Genomic DNA, 17,311 nt, shown 5'->3' with positions numbered 1-17,311 from the left:
AAGGAGCTGGGAATGGCTGGGAAGCACAATGGGCCTCAGGTCCGGACCCAAAGCAGGAGCAGATTCTGCTCCGACCGCGCTGACACGGGAACGTTTCCCTCCATGAGTCCGTATGTGGACACACACACGTCGGATGTTACCTGGGTGTATGTAACACGTGCATCTCATGCTCCTGGTCTCCACGGGGGTGTCCGCAGACGACCTTGGGCGTTCCCGGCCGCGGACACCGGAGCAGAGCCAGAGCCGGTGCCCTCCTGCTCCCCCCACCCACAGGCTGCAGGACGTGGCGCGGGGTCTCCTGAGGCGCTTCCTCATACAATTATAATTTGAGAAGGTTAATCTCGACAGCTACCGCAGGAAGCGTGTGGGCAGTGCCATGGGTACCTGGGCTGTGCTGGAGGACGTGCTGTGCCGTGCCAGCCTCCAGCCTCATCTCCCGAACCCTCGGACCCCAGGAACAGCCCGGGGCAGCAGCTCGCTGTGGCTGATGCTCCTTCTCCACCCCAGCCCCGGCAATTCGCGCTCTCCCAGAGCGGATGGAAATGGGGCAGAGAATTCCGGTTATTTATTGATTTTACTTTATGAAAATGCGTCACTAATTTGGGGCAGGGATCTCCTCAGAGCTGGACTTGCTAAAATGAAAATTACGACGCCGATGGGACTCCAGGGGCCGGGTGGCCGCCGAGCGGGGCTGCCCCGTCTCCCCCCCTCCCCTTCCTCCTCCTCCTCCTCCTCCTCCTCTGAGGTTACGCGGGGCGAGGAGCTCAGCGCCACAGGGCGCAGGGCTCACCCAGTCCGCAGGGCTCCGCCGACGGGGAAGGACCCCAAAACCGGCTGGTTTTTTTTTTGAGGGGGTTACGCCCCGGCAGAGGAGAGTTGCCATAGAAACGGGGGGAAACCCGGCGGGAGGGGAGGCACCCGCGGCGCCGTCGCTTTAAGATCGCAGAGGAGGGAGCAAATTACGCAGCTGCTCTGGTCATCCCTCCCTCCCTTCTTCATCCCTCCCTCCCTCCCCGCTCCATCCCTCCCTCCCCATTCCATCCCTCCCTCATCCCTCCAGCGCTCCCGGCCGCCCCGCCGCACCCATGAAGGCCGGCGCAGGTGATGGAGGCGGGGGAGGGCGCGGGCAGCGGGGGGTGGCGCGGGACACCGCACCGGGCACCGCACCGGGCACCGCACCGGGCACCGCACCGGGCACCGCGCCGCCGCTCACCGCCCGCTCTCTCCCTTCCCCGGCAGGTCGCTGAGCCCCCTCCGCCGGCGCTGCCGCCCCCGACATCGGCGGGGCCCCGCGCAGGTGAGCGGTGCGGGGCGCGGTGCGGGGCGGGGGGCGCGGTGCGGGGCCGCCGTGACTCATCCCTTTCTGGCTGCGGATTCGGAGAGGGGAGGCGGGGGGCTCAGCACGGGTCTGCCAGCGCCGCTCCGCATCGCGGGGGGTCAGAATGGGGGGCTTCCCGGGGCACAGGGTTCTCGGGGCGGGTCACGGATTAGGCCCGCAGAGCACCCGCATTGCGTGTGCCAGACCCCCGCGGCACGCACGGCAGGACCGTATTGCGTGCGCCGGAGTCCACGGCATGCACCAGATCCCCATGGCATACCCCGACCCACACTGCAGCCACTTGGACCCCCCACCACACCCACCAGTCCTGCTTCACAACCCCGGACCCACATTACATGCACAAGGACCCACACAGCAGCATCAGCCACATATCACGCTCACCAGACCCATATCTCATGCACCAGACCCACATCTCATGCACCTGACCCTCCCTACACACCCCAGACCCACATCACATGCACTAGATCCTCCCCTGCATGCCCCAATCCCCCATCACATGCACCAGACCCATATCAGACCCTTGTCACATGCATCAGACCCCATCACATGCATTAGACCCTCCCTGCAAGCACCAGACTCTCCCTGCAGACCCCAGGCCCCCATCTCATGCACCAGACTCTCCCTGCTTACACCAGTCCCATGTCACATGGATCAGACCCACATCACATGCACCAGACCCTCCCTGCACACCCCAAACCCCCCTCTCCTGCACCAGACCCTCCTGCATACACCAGTCCCACGTCATAGGGATCAGACTCTCATCTTATGCACCAGACTATCCCTGCAAACAGCAGCCCCATATCTGCTCGTGCAGCATCCCAATGTGTCTCCGGCTCCGTGGGGCATTGCAGGAGCTGGAGCTGCTGTGCAGTTGACATTTTATTACTTAATGGCTTCATGCTCCGTCTCCAAAGGGACACGGAAACACCCGAGTGGGCTGAGCCGGGTGCTCTGTTCTCTCCTCCCCGCAAGGTCAGCGCTGTGGTTGTCGCACAGAACCCGCTGCTGGGCGCCTGTTCTGCTTATAAAATCCTGGCGTTCCCACCCTCCCTGGGCAATGGACACGCCGTGCTGTGACCTTGTGCCAGAAGGTGCAGATCCCGGTGTCCAGGGCTGCGTGGTCCCAGGGTGGGGGTCAGAGGGGCAGTGCCCCTGCTCCCACCTCGGCAGTGCTGCAGAGGGCTGAGGCAGGAGATGTGGTGTGTGGTTAAAGTAGGCCATTCCAGCGGTGCGGAGACCCAGGGCTAATCCCCCAGCACCGCCGTCATTCCCAGCCCTCTCTCAAGGTGGATGGTGGTTAGGGGAGACCTGCTTCCGCTGCGCCGAGGCACAGAGGGGAGGAGTAGCTGTTGCACTGGAAGCTGGATTTGTCTTCCATGTTTTTTGCCTTTGTATCCTGAAGGAGTGGGCTCTTCCTTCTGCTTCCCAGTCCTCAGCTCTGCTCCTGGCAGAGCACCTGTGCAGGATGGGCTGTGCAGTGCGTTGTCACCTCCATCCCATCCTGCTGACCTTCCCAGCCTGGGGTGAGACATGAGGTCTGCATACTGGGTGTCCTGCTCCTGCTGTCATGCTGCTACAGCATTTGTCATGGAGCTCTTTTCCCATTTCCCCTTGACTTCAGAGGGCCCAGCGAGAGCCCAGACTGTGCCCTCTGATCAGGCACCTTGTTTTTAGCTGGTGAGGGCTGGGAATTGCCACCTCCCTCTTTGGAGGTACAGCCAGGTCAGCTGGAAAAGTGATGAACTGCATAACTCGAGCTTTCCAAATGGTCTTTGTTTTCCTGTAATCTCCGTGTGGCAACTCAGCATTTTATAACAAACAGGAGAATAAAAGGAGATGCTCCTGCACTTTGGAATGGGATACAACCACTTTTAGCACCATTGATTTTTCTGGTGGTGTTGCATAAAAACCCCGTGGGGTTTGTCCCTGCTTGCGCCCTGAACACTCAGCTCTGCCCTGAGCTGGATTTAACAGTGGCCTTGGCAGTGCTGGGTTAGCAGTTGGATTTGATGATGTTAAAGGTCTTTTCCAACCTAAATGGTTCTGTGATTCCGTGATCTCCCTCTGCCCGGAACCCAGGTGAAGCTCTGCCTGCTTTGGGATGAGCCATCTCCACTGGAGCAGAGGTTCCCAGCCTATGGAGGTATCACCACATCCTTGGAATCTCCTGAGCAGGAGCAATGCAACCCCTGTATCCCAAAAATCCCCCATGGCAAGAGTAGAAGCACAGACATGGTCACCAGTGTTTGCCCCCAGCTGCTCAGATGGTGCCCCCAGTGCTGACCCCCCTCGTCCATCAGGATTTCTGCCAGCCCTGGCTGCTGGATCCTTCTCCTTCCCACCACAGCCCGGCTGTATCCCAGTCCCTTTTCCATTGCAACCCACCCCTGGCATTGCTGCTGTCTGGGGACACGGGGCTCTGCCCTGCATCAGCTGCTGGTGGTTGGCCACCTCCAATACTGTGCTTATTTTTAGTGTGAAGAAAAACAGAGGCAGTGTCAGGAAGGCAGGGAGGCTCCTGTGGAGCCCTTTTTGCCCCGTGGAAAAACAAAGCTGTGATTTCCCTCCCCGTGTTCCCTCTGCTTTTAATCTTGTTCATCCTGTGAGGCTGGAGATCTCCCAGGGGACACCACGGTTCCTCTCCCAGGTCTCTGCAGTGGGTGAAGCTGCTCTCAGACGCTTGGGCTTGGTGCCACCGTTGCAAAACGCTCCTCACACAGGATGTGCCAAGGGAAACACGGGAATCCGGCAGCGGGCAGGGTGATGGGAGCCTCGACAAAGGAAGCAGTGAGCAAGAAATCTGGGAAAATGTGGCAGCTGCTGGCACAGCAGCGTTGTGCTGAGGGCTGGCACTGGCAGTGAGCCCCAGGCTCTCACACCTTCTCCCGTGTTCCCCGTGGGGATGGGATGAGCTGTTGGGGTGTCTCAGGCCAGCACAGCAGCTGGATCCCTCTGGATCCCACAGGAGTTAAGCTTTGGAAGCTCATGGGCCTGTGGCCATGAAACCTTCAGAGGAACAAGCTGAGGAACCATCGGACACTTCACTGAGCCCATGGTGAGGGTCTCTCCAAGGGTTCCATGGCCCTGTTTCCCATTGGGAAGCATCTAGGAGGGCAATACCTGCCCAGCCCAGTGTATCACTGGCACAGGTGGTGGATCCATCATGGAGTGGGGAAGTGGCAGGATTGGAGGTGAAGAGGCGTCTCTGCGGGGCGGTGATCCCGAAAAGGAACTGAGCTGCTCTTCCTGGGAAAATCTTCCTCTGGGGCATGAGGCTGAGCCTTGGGGTGCTCTGCCCCTGCTCTCACTGCTCTGCCATCCTTTGCCCTTTGCACTGCTGTCATGGTGTGATCAGTAGGTGGGCAGAGCCCCAGGTCCCTTCTGTGACTGGTGGAACCAACAAGAGATGTGCCCTATGGTCACCCACGCCAGGACAGTGGCAGTGTGTGGGTCTTGTGCCAGTTCTGCATCCCAGCCCTCTGTGGGGGATCTGCTTTTCATGCTGTAGCTCCAGTTGTTTCCTTGTTAAGGCTCATTGCTTTTATTTATCAGGAATTCCTCAGGCTAATTCCCCTGCATGGAACAAGCCCTGGTTTGTGCTGTTGTTTTTAAAAGTGCTCCCCTTCTGTCCCACAGGTACCAGGAGACTCACAGGGACTTTTGCTGTTGGAGTCTCCAGGAATGTGTTGGTTCTGGTCCCCCCTGTATGGGGACAAACCAGTGCCCCCTGATCTTGCTCCAGGAATTGTCCTGACCACCTCTGCTCTGGAGATAGGCTGGGAGAGCTGGGGTTGTTCAGCCTGGAGAAGAAAAGGCTCCAGGGAGACCTTGGAGTGCCTTCCAGTGCCTGAAGAGGCTCCAAGAGAGCTGGAGGGGGACTTTGGACAAGGGTCTGGAGTGACAGGACAAGGGGGAATGGCTTCACACTGACAGAGGGCAGGATTAGATTGGATATTAAGAAGAAATTCTTTCCTGTGAAGGTGGTGAGGCCCTGACACAGGTTGCCCAGAGAAGCTGTGGCTGCCCCATCCCTGGAATTGTTCAAGGCCAGGTTGGATGGGGCTTGGAGCAACGTGGTCTAATGGAAGGTGTCCCTGCCCATGGCAGGGTGTTGGAATGAGATGAGCTTTGAGGTCCCCTCCAACCCAAACCATTCTGTGATTCTAACCCCCCTCCATGGACAGGGATGCCCCCCACTAGACCAGAGTTAATCTTGGGTTTCTCCTTGCCTTCCTAGTGAGGCTCCATTGGTGCTGCAGCAGCTCATCCTAGTCCATGTGATAGGGATAATTCTGTGTGCAGATCAGTAATTTCCTCAGCCTTTAGGAGCCATGCACCACACAGGAAGGTGTGTGTTTGGCTTTGGTGCTGAGTCTGTCCACCCTGCCTGTCCTGGGCAGCCCTTGGGCATGGTGAGGCTTCTGGGGAGACTGAAGTGGCCTGTCGATTCTTTGGAAATAAAGACAGTGACAGTTTATTACCGGTGATTGAATTCCAGACACCCTGGGTGCTGTGGGAGGCACTGAGCTTCAGCGTGGGCACCAGGCAAGTCTGCAGCAGTGGGAGGAGGAAGAGAACGAAATGAGCTCCTCAGACATAAGGTCAAATCCAGGCTTCCCCACAGAGCCTTTCCTGGCTGCAGATGCTGGCAGGGGATGCCTGGGGTGCAGCACAGGGTGCTCACAGGAGCCCCAAGTGCTGGACACACACTGTGTCCAGCTGTGGTGCTGGCACTTACTGGTGCTGCGTGTTGGGGGGGGGCAGAGGGACCCCTGTGCAGAGTGGCTTGGCATGAGGGTGACTCTGCCAAGAGTGGGGAAAGACCTGGGTACAGCTGGGATACCACTGGGTGGGTGCTGGGCACACTGGGTTGATGCTGGGATACCAGTGGGCTGATAATGGATATCACTGGGCTGCAGGGCCCAGGACACAGGGCTTGGGGCTGTGAGAGGGCAAGGAGTCAACCCCCCCTGGCCACAGATCTCCCTAAATCCCTGCTCAAGAGCTGTTGGAGTGCAGGCTGTGCCGCAGCCCTGCATGGTGCTGCTGGAGGATGCCGGAGAATCCTGGAGGATGCTCCTGCTGGCCACGCTTGGCTCTCCATGGATGCTGATTCACGCTGCTGCAGTAGCAGAGCTCACAGCCACTCAGGAGCAGTGATCCAGCAGGACAAAGCACTGCCTCCCCCTGCCCAGGTCATCTCCTGGCAAATCCATTCCAAGTCGGAGCAGCAGGACCCCCAGCTCCTTCTTGCAGTGTCCCAGGGGTGCTGCCCCCTTCCCTGCCTGGGGCTGGAGGTACCCTGTGGCTGCACATCCCCAGCACTTTGGGCTCTTCAGTGCCCTGGTTTGGAGATCAGGGAACAGCGAATCCTGGGCAAAGAAGAGGCCTGGGCTGGCCAGGATGGGCTTTGAGGAAGCCTGGAAAAAAACACCCTGGGGTGGCAAATGCAAAAGGCTGCACTGGGGTGAGCTGGCTGTGCCCCCCCTCCTCTCCTGCCTCCCCTCTTGTCCCGCTCCTTGCACTGCCCTGGAGCAGGGCCAGCAGCACCGGGTGTTTCCTGTCACCCATCGATTATGTGCTGGCTGGTCCCATCGCTCGAGTTGCTCTGCCAAAATCTGGGATAAATGCTGGCATTGTGAATGGGCTTGGGGATGGGGGGAGGGGGGAGCACACAGTGCCCCCATCCCGTCCTTCTCTGGCAGACTGTGAGCACAGTGGGGATCCCAGCGGTGCCGTGGGATGTTTGGCAGGATGCGGGTGCTGAGCGGATGCTTCCCTCACTCCCTGACATCCTGCGTGTGCCTGAGGTGCTGCAAGCCTCTGGATCTGGCCTATTTATTTACAGGAAGGCAGGCTCTGTGGTTCCCGAGGGATTAGCTGCTGCTGCTTCATCATGCAGGGATCTGTTCTTCCTCACCTGATTTCACTGCTGAATGCGTGATTTGGGCTTAATTATGGAAAAGCAGGCGCCCATCTCACTGCAGGGAGAGCTGCCTGCCCAGGGAGGTCCAGGGATGGGTGTCAGAGCCCTTGTCCCATCTTTGCCCTGAGTAATGCCACTGCTGCAGGCACCCTGTGTCTCTGTGGCATACTCTCCTTCTGGCATGGATGGGCACCTGGGGGCAGGGGGAATCTTGTCCCGTGTCTGGAGCCTGGTGGGAAAGGAGCTCCAGACCATGGGCAGGCACCTGCTCTGCTTCTATTCTAAATTAAGAGCACCCTCGCCCTGTGCCCACAGCATCCCGATGGGCCCAAGGCATGCTGCATCCCAGCATTCCCAGTCTATGGGAGGCAGGCAGGAAGCACAGCCCAGATGTGCAGGGGATGCTGTCCACGTCTGCCCTGGGACTGGTGGCCCTCAGGACTACACTGATACCCTGGTGCCAGGGCTCACCTCTCATTTTGCAGGGTTTCTGACTCCCCGGGGTCGCGTTCCTGCCTTCACCTCCTCTCTCTGTTGCCTTCCCCCACAGTTCCCCGTGCCCAGGACCCGTGGCACCGCGGCCATGTCCATGCCGGGGAGCAGACGCTCGTCCACTGGATCACGAAGGTGAATATGCTGCAACCTCTGGCTCCAGGACCGGGCACCAGCACCTGCAGCCGGGAGGGGATGATCCCCACACCTCCACCACCAGCTGCCACTTCGCAGCACGAACCCCCAGCCCAGCTTTCGGGGGGTTGCATGGCGCTGCCCACTGCACAGCACTTCCCTGTCCGTGCATGTGGCCCCCTGAGCGCTGCACTCCCCGTCCCTCTGTCCGTCTGTGCCACGGCCAGGATCGACCCCACCGTCCATCTGGGCGAAGGCAGGCAGTGAGTGGTGGAGAGCACTTGGGGTTGGGGCAGTGAAACTGGGAGGTGTGTTAGCCCTTGGAAAGTCTCTCCTCGAGCAGAGTGATAGAGGCAAAAAAGGGAGGAAAAAAGCGTTTGTTCCTTTCCAATGTCTCCATGACCTGGACTGCTGTTATGGAGGTAGAGGCCCAGAATGGGCAGGGGGAAGAGGCAGAGCTGCCCATGTGGAGGTGATGCTCTGGCAGACGTGGCCCGAGCTCTGCCAGGACCACGCTCTCAGGGAACTCTCCAGGGGCTCCCGGGGGGTTCCAGGGGCTCCCAAGGTCCTCAGGGTGCAAGGATGCTGTGCCAGCATCCAGGGGCTGCCACACCAGGGAGGGGGGAGCGGGTGGGCGTCCCCCCCCAGCCCTGCCTTTGTGCCCGTCGCCATGTCCGTGCCATTTTGATCCCTGCTGTTTGTTTTGTCCTTTTGTCTTGTGTGTTCTCGGTGTGGTGGTTGGCAGTCGCGGGGTTTATGGACGGAGTGGCTTTGCCTCCTTCTTTAAGTCTTCAGCGCCCTCAGCCACTCGGCCTGAGACACAGCCTCTTCTCCCTGCCTCCAGGCGCCCCTCGCCCCCCGGGAGGGACACCTACGGCACCTCCTCGCTGAGCAGCAGCAGCAATTCTGGCTCCTGCAAGGGCAGCGACAGCAGCCCCACCCCAAGGTAACCCATCACCCGTGGCCCCAGGGTGGCTGCCGGGTGCCCCCGGGCAGGGGGAGCAGCCCCCCCATGCTGCCGGTGCCGGTGCCCGGCGGGGACAGGAGCGCAGGGCCCAGTGGAGTGAGGCTGTGCGCGTGGTGGCTGGGGGAGCTGGAGCTGGCAGAGCTGCTGGTGTGTCTCCAAAGACCCTCACTATCCTCCTCCAAACCTCTCCACTGCTGCTGTTGTGTTGTGTCCCTCCCTGTCCCCCTGCCTGCCACTCAGGGACCCCCGTCCCCTTCCCTCCGTCCTGCTGTGGCTGTGGCTTGCACGCTGCACGCTCCCTCCTGCCGCTCCCACACTCCAAGGAGCACCTGGATCCTTCCAGACCAAAGGCACGAGAGCAAGAACTTCGCTTCCATCCCCTTGTGTTGCCTGGCAAAGGTTTGGCAAAAGCTGGTGGCACCCCGGCTTCTTAGCAGGGAGTTGCTAGTGTGTTTGGGGCACAAGCAGCTGGCACCAATCTGTGGGACGAGCACCAGCCCCAGCCCCTCAGGCACAGCAGCCCATGGTGCACTGCTCCAGGGAGTGAGGCCCAACTCCTGCATGTCCCCAGCCACCTTCCAGCTCTCAGAGGTGGAGTCAGTCTGGGAGGGTCTGAAGTGCCCACGGGTGACATGGTGATCAGGGCCCATAAGTGCTGCAACTGGGGACAGTGGCCATGGGGCAGTCCAAGGCTACAGTCCTGCCTGGATGCTTCTAACATGATGCTTCTGTCCCTGGCCGAAGGCTGCTGGGCTGCTGGCCACCATGCATGGGGGCTTTGGGATGGCCCCCTGCCATGCACAGGGAATTCCCACCACCCTGCTGCCATGCATGGGGAATTCGGTTCCCCCACTGCCGTGCAGGAGCCGCTCATGCTGCTCCCAGCTCTCCATGTGCCTCCCAGCCCACCATATAGCCCTAAATGTGCAAAACCAGCCTCCCTGAGCAGCCCCAGCTCTCTACACTGCCCTAGGCTTTGGGCCAGAGATGTCACTTCCTCCACCCCAGTGCCAGGGGTGGCACAAGGAGGGTCCAGATGTGCCGCTGGCCCAGCTTGGAGCAAATGCTGGATGCCCTGACTTGTTCTCCAGGGGCAGGACACCCACCATCTCCAGACCTGCTCCTTCTCAAACCCTTCCCTTCCCCATCTTCTGCCTCCATTCCTGATGGGGTTGATCCCACCCTGGGTTCTCCATCCACATCAGTAGTTCCTGGAAAGCTCACTGTGGGCACACAGAGACCTCGGTGCCCACCTGCTCCCAGCTCTGCTCATGCCCTAGCGAAATCCCAGCTCCACAGAAGGGTCAGTGCCCACCAGTAGCATTAGTGGGTCTAGGAGCTGCACCTACCCTCCTGCCAGCAACACGGCACCTGAGACACCCACCCTGCCCTTCCTGCCAGCAACACAGCACCTGAAACATGCATCCTGCCCCTCCTGCCAGCAGCACAGCACCCTTGGGCACCTATCCTGCCCCTTTTGCTCTCAGAGCTCCTTTGGGATGTGCTATGGGGCTGCACCCCAGGAGCAGGTTGGTACCCCTGGGCCGAACCTGTGCTGACCCTGGCACTGGCAGTGGGTGACATCCGTGTCCCTGCAGGCGCTCGTCCAAGTACAACCTCTGCAGTGACAACCATGGGATAAAGCCGCCGACGCCGGAGCAGTACCTGACCCCCCTGCAGCAGAAGGAGGTCTGCATCCGGCACCTGAAGGCTCGCCTGAAGGACACACAGGAGCGGCTGCAGGACAGGTGAGCGCGGGAGCAGCAGGCACTGATTCCCTGGCACGGGAGCTGCCGGGAAGGGTCCTGGCACCAGCCATCACCGCCTGCCATGGCAGCTCCTGTCTGGGACTGGTCCTTCTGGGGGTCTCAGTTCCCAGCACAGCATCTTGTCCTCGGGCTCGTGCCCAGGTACCAAGATCACAGCTCTACTGTGGCATTGCAGGGGTCTGGCACTGCTGCCCATCCAACCCAGAGCTGCAGATTAGGAGGCCACGGAGCCCCACGTCCCACCTGTGGTGGCTGCGCTCTCCCCTTGCCCTGGTTAAGTCCCTGCCGTGCTTTTGCTGAATTTCAGCGTCAGAGGGTGGCTAATCCCCATCTGCTCCTCTCGGGCTTAGGCATGTCCTCATTGGAATGCCAGCTGCCACACGCCTGCCCAGGGCACCTGCCCACCCCCACGCAGCCCTCAGGAGCCCTGGGTGCTGCAGCCCCTCCAGGAGAAGGCTGAGTGTCACTTCCAGGGATCCTCCAGCATCATTCCCAGGGGATCCCTGAGCATCAATCCCGAGGGTCCCTGAGTATCAATCCTGAGGGTCCCTGGTCGTCACTCTTAGGAGTCCCTCAGCATCACTCCCAAGGGTCCCTAAGCATCACTCTTAGGGCTCCCTGAACATTGCTCCTGAGGTTCCCTGAGCATCCCTCCTCGGGGTCCCTGAGTGTCACCCCCTGGGGTCCTGAGCATTGCTCATGAGGGTCCTCAAGCCACTGGATCCAGTCACGAGTGTTACTGGGTGATCTGGTTCCAACTCAGTGCTGGGCACACGAGGGCAGGGCTGTCCCCGCAGCCCCCTCAGCGCTGTGGCGGTGCCCTCCCATCTCCACAGGGACGCTGAGATCGAGGACCTGAAGACGCAGCTGTCGCGGATGCAGGAGGACTGGATCGAGGAGGAGTGCCACCGCGTGGAGGCCCAGCTGGCGCTGAAGGAGGCCCGCAAGGAGATAAAGCAGCTGAAGCAGGTCATCGACACAGTGAAGAACAACCTGCTGGAGAAGGACAAGGGCCTCCAGAAGTATTTTGTGGACATCAACATCCAGAACAAGAAGCTGGAGACGCTGCTGCACAGCATGGAGGTGGCGCAGAACGGGGCGCTGAAGGAGGAGGGGGCCGGCGAGTCGGCCGGAGGGTCCCCAGCCCGATCCCTCACCCGCAGCTCCACCTACACCAAGCTGAGCGACCAGGGGGCCGGGGACCGCAACGTGGGGGGCTCACAGACCATCTCGCTGGACGAGGGGGCCGACAGTGGCTTCGTGGGGATGGAGGAGGCTCCGGGCCACACGGACCCGCTGGAGGTGGGGGGTGAGCCTGGCACCCGCCTGCCCCCCAACAACACCTACGAGAAGGTGCTGGGACTGCGGGGCAGCGTGGAGGCAGGGGTGCAGGCCAGCTGCATGCAGGAGCGGGCCATCCAGACGGACTTCGTACCCTGCCAGCCCGACCTGGACACCATCCTGGAGAAGGTGATGAAGTCCCAGGCTTGCAGCTTGGGCAGCCCCACCTCCGCCTGGGTCTCCGAAATGGAAGACACGATGCCCGTCCCTGAGCTCGCCAACCCCACTGGGGCCACGGACATGCTGGTGGCCGAGCCCGATGCCACGACGGCGGGTACCGGTGCTGAGGGAAGTGCCCCCTGCAACCCGGCAGTGCGGCAGCCCCCCAGTGCCAGCCCCTCGGTGGCCATCGCCTGCGTGGCAGAGGAGGAGCTGACGGAGGCGACCGGCTGCGAGAACAACCCTTCCAAGAGCTACTGGAGCCGCCACTTCATCGTGGATCTGCTGGCAGTGGTGGTGCCGGCGGTGCCCACGGTGGCCTGGCTGTGCCGCTCGCAGCGGCGGCAGGGCCAGCCCATCTACAACATCAGCTCCCTGCTGCGGGGCTGCTGCACCGTCGCCCTCCACTCCATCCGCAGGATGGGCTGTCGCCCCGTCGCCAGCCCTGGCCCCGGGGGCAGCGCCCAGCCCTGACCCCCCCGAAGACCCCCACCCGCCCCCATGGACCCGACTGCTGATTGTAAAACCCTGGTGTGGCACTGGCGGGTGGGACGGGGTGGAGGGGTCTGTGGGTGTGTCAGGGTGTGCTGCCCCCTCCAGCTCCTCTGTCTTGGAGGAGGGAAAGGACTGTTGTTGGAAGAGGGGCACTAAGCATCACCCCCTGCTGATGGACATCCCTGCCCGTGCCTCTGGCTGCAGGGGGCTCCACCCACTGGGTGGGCTCTCCCTCCATCACACTTTGGTTGTCCCCAGGTTGTCCCGAGGGTCAGCCCAGCCACAGGTGGGTGATGGCAAGCAGCTTCTGGCAGCAGGGAGTGCTGGGGGTGCAGTGGTTCCTTGTTCCAGGTGCAGAGTCTGTCTGTGGGCAGCGGGATGGGGGGATCCTACCCGGAAACAGGAACCAGCTCCGGAGTGGTTCGATCCAGCTGCCCATTCCCTGGGAGATGCCTCCCCACACCAGGATGGAACTGTGCTGCTGCTCACACATGGAGTGCCCTGAGGAAGCCGTGGGCTCTCCCTCCCTTTGCTTTGCACTATATTCACTTTTTTTTGGGTACAGACTGAAGCCCGGTTGTTGGGACTCTGGCCGCCAGACAGCGGGTCCGGGGCCTCTCGCAGTTTTGGCAGCGGTGATGCCGGTTATCCCACCATGTGCTGGAGCTCGGATGCCTTTGCCGGGGTGCGGGCAGTGCCGTGCAGGCAGAGCCAAGCCCTTTGCCCCCCTGGCCCACCCAAACCCCCGCTTTGCTGGTGGCCTCCAGAAAAATGCCTTTTTTTTTGTTGTTGTCGAGACGCAAAGACAGCGAGGATTGCTCAGCGGGGCTGTTGGGGCGCGGGACTTCGGGCTCCCCCCGGGCGCTCCGCGCTCCCACCCCACGAATGTCTGTGGTTTCTTCGTGACTTGAACTAACAGTGTTTCCCCCCACCCCAACCCAAGCCCACTCCCCCACCCATGGGTGCCACTGGCCGGGTGCTCTGGGAGCCAGTGATGCTCCACACACTGGCACCCAGCGGTCCCTGCAGGGGCACGAGCCACATCCCGCGTGCCCCACGCTTCCCTGCATCCCCCATCCGCCGGCTCTGCCTGTGCTGGGGGGCAGTGGGGGGCAGCAGTTCTTCCACCAGCACAGCACCAGGTGCTGGGGAAAAGATCTGGGGAGCAGCAGTGTCCAGGCAGCCGGGGCAGATGTAAGCGGAGCTGGGATATTCGCCTCTCGTGCAATGTATTTGTGGATCTGTGTACACGTCTGTTAGACTATCCAAAGCTTTGCCAAGAAATAAATGTAACGATTATATTTGAAAGACAAATCTATATAATATATTTTTTAAATACAGAACTGAAAAAGCTGTAAACCCCCCTTTTCTTGTTTCCCCTGTCCTGTACTCACTCTCTGTGGTGGATGTAATAAACGTTGCTGGGTCTGTGTCTGCTTTGGCTGGAGCCAGCCCTTGGCGTCCACCCTGAGGGGGGATGGCCTGAGCAGGGACAGGGGGACATGGGGACCCTGGGACAGGACACCTGCCCCACCCCTTCTGAGGAGAGGAAGAACCACCCAGCAGCCACCAGCCTCTGGAGCAATGAGGAGATTCACACTAAAAAAGCTTCTTTTGAGGTGTTGTGGTGTCCCCTCAGCAGCTCCTCCCAGCTTCCAGTGTCAGCTCCCCAGGAAGGCAGTGATGGCATCACAGGTCAGGGATGGAGTGGTCCATGGATGACTTCACCAGCCCTGATGAGAGCCTGGGCAGAGGGACAGAGGGAGAGGAGATCAGTGAGGGGAACCCAGGGGGCCTTGTGGGGTGTGGAGGTCCCTGCAGCCCCACATTCTCACCGTTTGACCATGTGCTCATAGATCACAGTGGGGATGATTGTCAGCGTCACCACATTCCCAGCCCCTGCCAGCACCTCCGTGAGCTGTTTATCCTGTGGGAGAGAGCAGGGAGGGGTTGTGGGGTGCCCAGCTTTGCTCAGAACCCCCACACCTTCTCTGGCCACATCCTGAACTCCCTGGGCACCTCCTGTGCCACCAGCAGGGCACAGCCCTACCTTCATGCCGATGACGTTCTGGCCGTTCACCTCACAGATGCAGTGGTGGGTGAGGAGCCCGTTGCGGGCGGCTGAGCTGTCCTTGGCCAGCGACACGATCTTCCCCTTCTTCACCACGATGCCGATGTGGCCAGTGCTGTCCTTGTGCACGGTGACAGTGCGCTGGAAAGGCCTGTGGGAGAGCACGGTCAGTGCTGCCACTGCCACCACCGGCACTGCCACCAGCACTGCCACCAGCACTGCCACCCGCTCACCTGTCCCGCACCACCATGACGATTTTTTCGGGGTTCGCCTTCTTCAGTGCCCGCTGTGCCTTGTCGCTGCTCCAGCCCGCGCAGTTCTTGCCATCGATCTGCAGCACCTGGTCCCCGAAGCGCAGCCCCACCAGCGCCGCCGGCGAGTTGGCCTTCACCAGCTGCACGAAGATGCCCTGGGGACACAGAGGAGCGGTGGCACGGTGCGATGGAATGCCGCGTCATGCCCTTTGCACCCTGCTTTGCCGTGCCATGGCACGCTGTGGCATTTAATGCCACACATTGCCGTGCCATGAGACACCGTGCCGTGATACACTGTCACGATTATGCCACGAGTGCACCACGTCACGGGGTCCTGTGCTGTGCCCAGCCCCGTGCCAGCCCAGCCCCTCACCTGGTCGACGTTCTTCAGCTGCAGCCCCGTCTTGCCCCGCTCGTCCTTGCACAGGTGGATCTCCCGCACGCCCGGCTTGATCTCTGCCCGCCGCAGCCCCGCGCTGTTCCCGGTCAGGGGGGCGACCAGCTGGCCCGGGGTGGGGCCCACGGGGGTCAGGGCCTGTGGTGGAGCCAGGGGTCAGTGGGAATGGGGGGGACACGGGGTCCTGTGCACCTCAGCCCTTGGGGGGTGCTGTATGCCTTCCCTGGGCAGGATGCGGACCCAAAAGGACCCCCACCATGGCATGGGGACCCCATGTGGGACAGGGAGAGCAGCTGGCCCAGACACCTACGGTGTTGTCCTCTGGGTGCAGGTTCTTCTGGATCTCCTCGCTGGAGAGCGCAAGCCCCATGTAATTCTCCAGCTCAGCCAGGTTGGGGTACAGCACAGGTGGCTCTGTGGGACACACCAAGGGTGACCTCAGCTCCTGGGGTCCCCTACCCACAGACATTGCCACCCTCCAGCCTGTGGGCCCCCTGGGACAATGGGCCAGCAGAAAGAAACCCCCAAATTCGATCCCCCACCCACATATTGGGTTTTGGGGAATCTCAGCTGAGTCCCCCACACAGTGAGCATCACCCCCCTCAGACAGCCCCTGGACAGGGTGAGCTGGTCATGCCCCACATTACCAGTGCCTGAGGTGAGCTTTGGCTTCTCTGTGACCACTGTGGTGGGGGGAGTCCTCACCCCAGCAGCTGCCTGTGCCTGCCAAGAGATGGGGTCTGCTCAGTGCTGTGCCCCTCACCCTGTGCACCCTCCATTGGGGTCTGCTCACCCCCCGGAATGCTGCTGGCACTGACCTGCAGGACCTGATGGCCCTTCATGTCCTCCAGGGAGGGGTAGAGCGTTGCCATCGCTGCTGCTGCCTGGGGACAGGGATGGGGCAGTTCAGGGACTGGGATACCTCTCTCCAAGCATCCCCCTCCCGGCCCAGGTGTCCCAGACAGACTGTCGCCCAGAGCCTCTGGCATGACTCAAGGCTGTGTCACCAGGGCCACCACTTCCTGGTGGCTGGGACATGGGTGGCTGCCAGGCACAGGCACCTGGGCTTTGCTTTCCTGGTGGCAGGTCCCACTCCCCATGTCCACCTGTCCAGTGGGGTCATTCCAGCATCACTCAGTCAGGGGAGTGGGATATCCCATGGGAACAACCCCTGTGCCTCCCATCAGCCCCTCTGCTCCCCATGTCCACCTGCCCTGAGGGGCCAGCCCAGCATCATCCAGACAAGGGAGAGGGATATCCCACGGGAACAGCTTCTCTGCCCCCCATCAGCCCCCTCTGTCCCCAGTGCACCTCATACTGTGCCCAGGGCAGGGTTGTGTTCCCCCAGCTCTGCCCCACAGCGTTGCCTTCCCCAAAAAGTATCATCCAAAACTGGTGGGTAGGGACCAAATCCAGACCCAGCTCTGAGCCCTGCGGGAACTAGGCAGGATCCCACCCGCAGCTCAGGGATGGCAGCAGCATCCAACGGACAAGACTGTCCAAGCCCAACCCTGGCACCCCTGCACTCACCTGCCAACAGCTCCCAGATCCTTGTGACACCCTTTGCTTGGTTGCTGGATTTTATAGCCATGCCCAGCCCAGGGAGGGGCCAGGCAGCCTCAGCTGATTGCAGCCCAGACAGATAGGGCATAGGTGAGGAAGAGGAAGTGGAAGGTGAAGGCAGCAGGGCCCTGGGGACAGGGATGGCTTTCTGTGGGTTTGGGCACCCTGGAGGAGCAGGGATGGGCCTATAGCACCCCCCACTGCATCACCCCTCCTGTCAGCCCCAGCAAGTGGCTTGGCCTCCCCAAGGGGGGGCCCCCCACCACACCCCATCCTGGGCTCCACGGCCCTGGCAGGGAATGAAGGGGATGCCCCACCGTGAGCCCCTGCGTGGGTGGTGGCTCCGGTTGACACCTCACTGCCCGGGCACGTGGGGCTGACACAGCCGTGACTGGGATGCCGT

The 17,311-nt window shown here is 61.4% G+C and overlaps 2 protein-coding genes across 5 annotated transcripts; one reads left to right on the top strand and one right to left on the bottom strand.

The window, feature by feature from the left end:
• The first annotated feature begins 972 nt into the window (after positions 1 to 972).
• Positions 973 to 13,982, top strand: SNPH (syntaphilin). 2 transcript variants are annotated; one of them, XM_027646232.1, is made up of 6 exons: positions 973 to 1,101; positions 1,240 to 1,297; positions 7,816 to 7,892; positions 8,638 to 8,838; positions 10,458 to 10,607; positions 11,465 to 13,982. In XM_027646232.1, exons 3-6 carry the CDS (start codon positions 7,849 to 7,851, stop codon positions 12,600 to 12,602), a joined length of 1,533 nt encoding a protein of 510 aa, XP_027502033.1. In that variant the 5' UTR covers positions 973 to 1,101; positions 1,240 to 1,297; positions 7,816 to 7,848; the 3' UTR covers positions 12,603 to 13,982. The 2 variants fall into 2 exon arrangements, with proteins under 2 accessions (XP_027502033.1, XP_027502032.1); XM_027646231.1 differs by lacking the exons at positions 973 to 1,101; positions 1,240 to 1,297 and having other exon boundaries at positions 7,819 to 8,155.
• A 192-nt stretch (positions 13,983 to 14,174) lies between these two features.
• SDCBP2 (syndecan binding protein 2) lies at positions 14,175 to 17,061 on the bottom strand. Of its 3 annotated transcripts, XM_027646249.1 has the most exons (9): positions 16,876 to 17,061; positions 16,164 to 16,229; positions 15,993 to 16,068; positions 15,656 to 15,759; positions 15,322 to 15,483; positions 14,928 to 15,103; positions 14,674 to 14,845; positions 14,459 to 14,550; positions 14,175 to 14,367 (listed from the first exon to the last, which is right to left on the bottom strand). In XM_027646249.1, the coding sequence occupies exons 2-9, from the start codon at positions 16,215 to 16,217 to the stop codon at positions 14,313 to 14,315; spliced, it is 891 nt and encodes a 296-aa protein (XP_027502050.1). In that variant the 5' UTR covers positions 16,218 to 16,229; positions 16,876 to 17,061; the 3' UTR covers positions 14,175 to 14,312. The 3 variants fall into 3 exon arrangements, with proteins under 3 accessions (XP_027502050.1, XP_027502049.1, XP_027502051.1); XM_027646248.1 differs by having other exon boundaries at positions 16,164 to 17,061; XM_027646250.1 differs by lacking the exons at positions 15,993 to 16,068; positions 16,876 to 17,061 and having other exon boundaries at positions 16,164 to 16,180.
• Positions 17,062 to 17,311: the final 250 nt, after the last annotated feature.

Source organism: Corapipo altera, unplaced genomic scaffold, assembly GCF_003945725.1.
Source record: "Corapipo altera isolate COAL_440 unplaced genomic scaffold, ASM394572v1 64, whole genome shotgun sequence".
Lineage (NCBI taxonomy): Eukaryota > Metazoa > Chordata > Aves > Passeriformes > Pipridae > Corapipo > Corapipo altera.
Note: the sequence above shows the minus strand (reverse complement) of the source record. Positions and strands in the feature narration are given on the sequence as shown.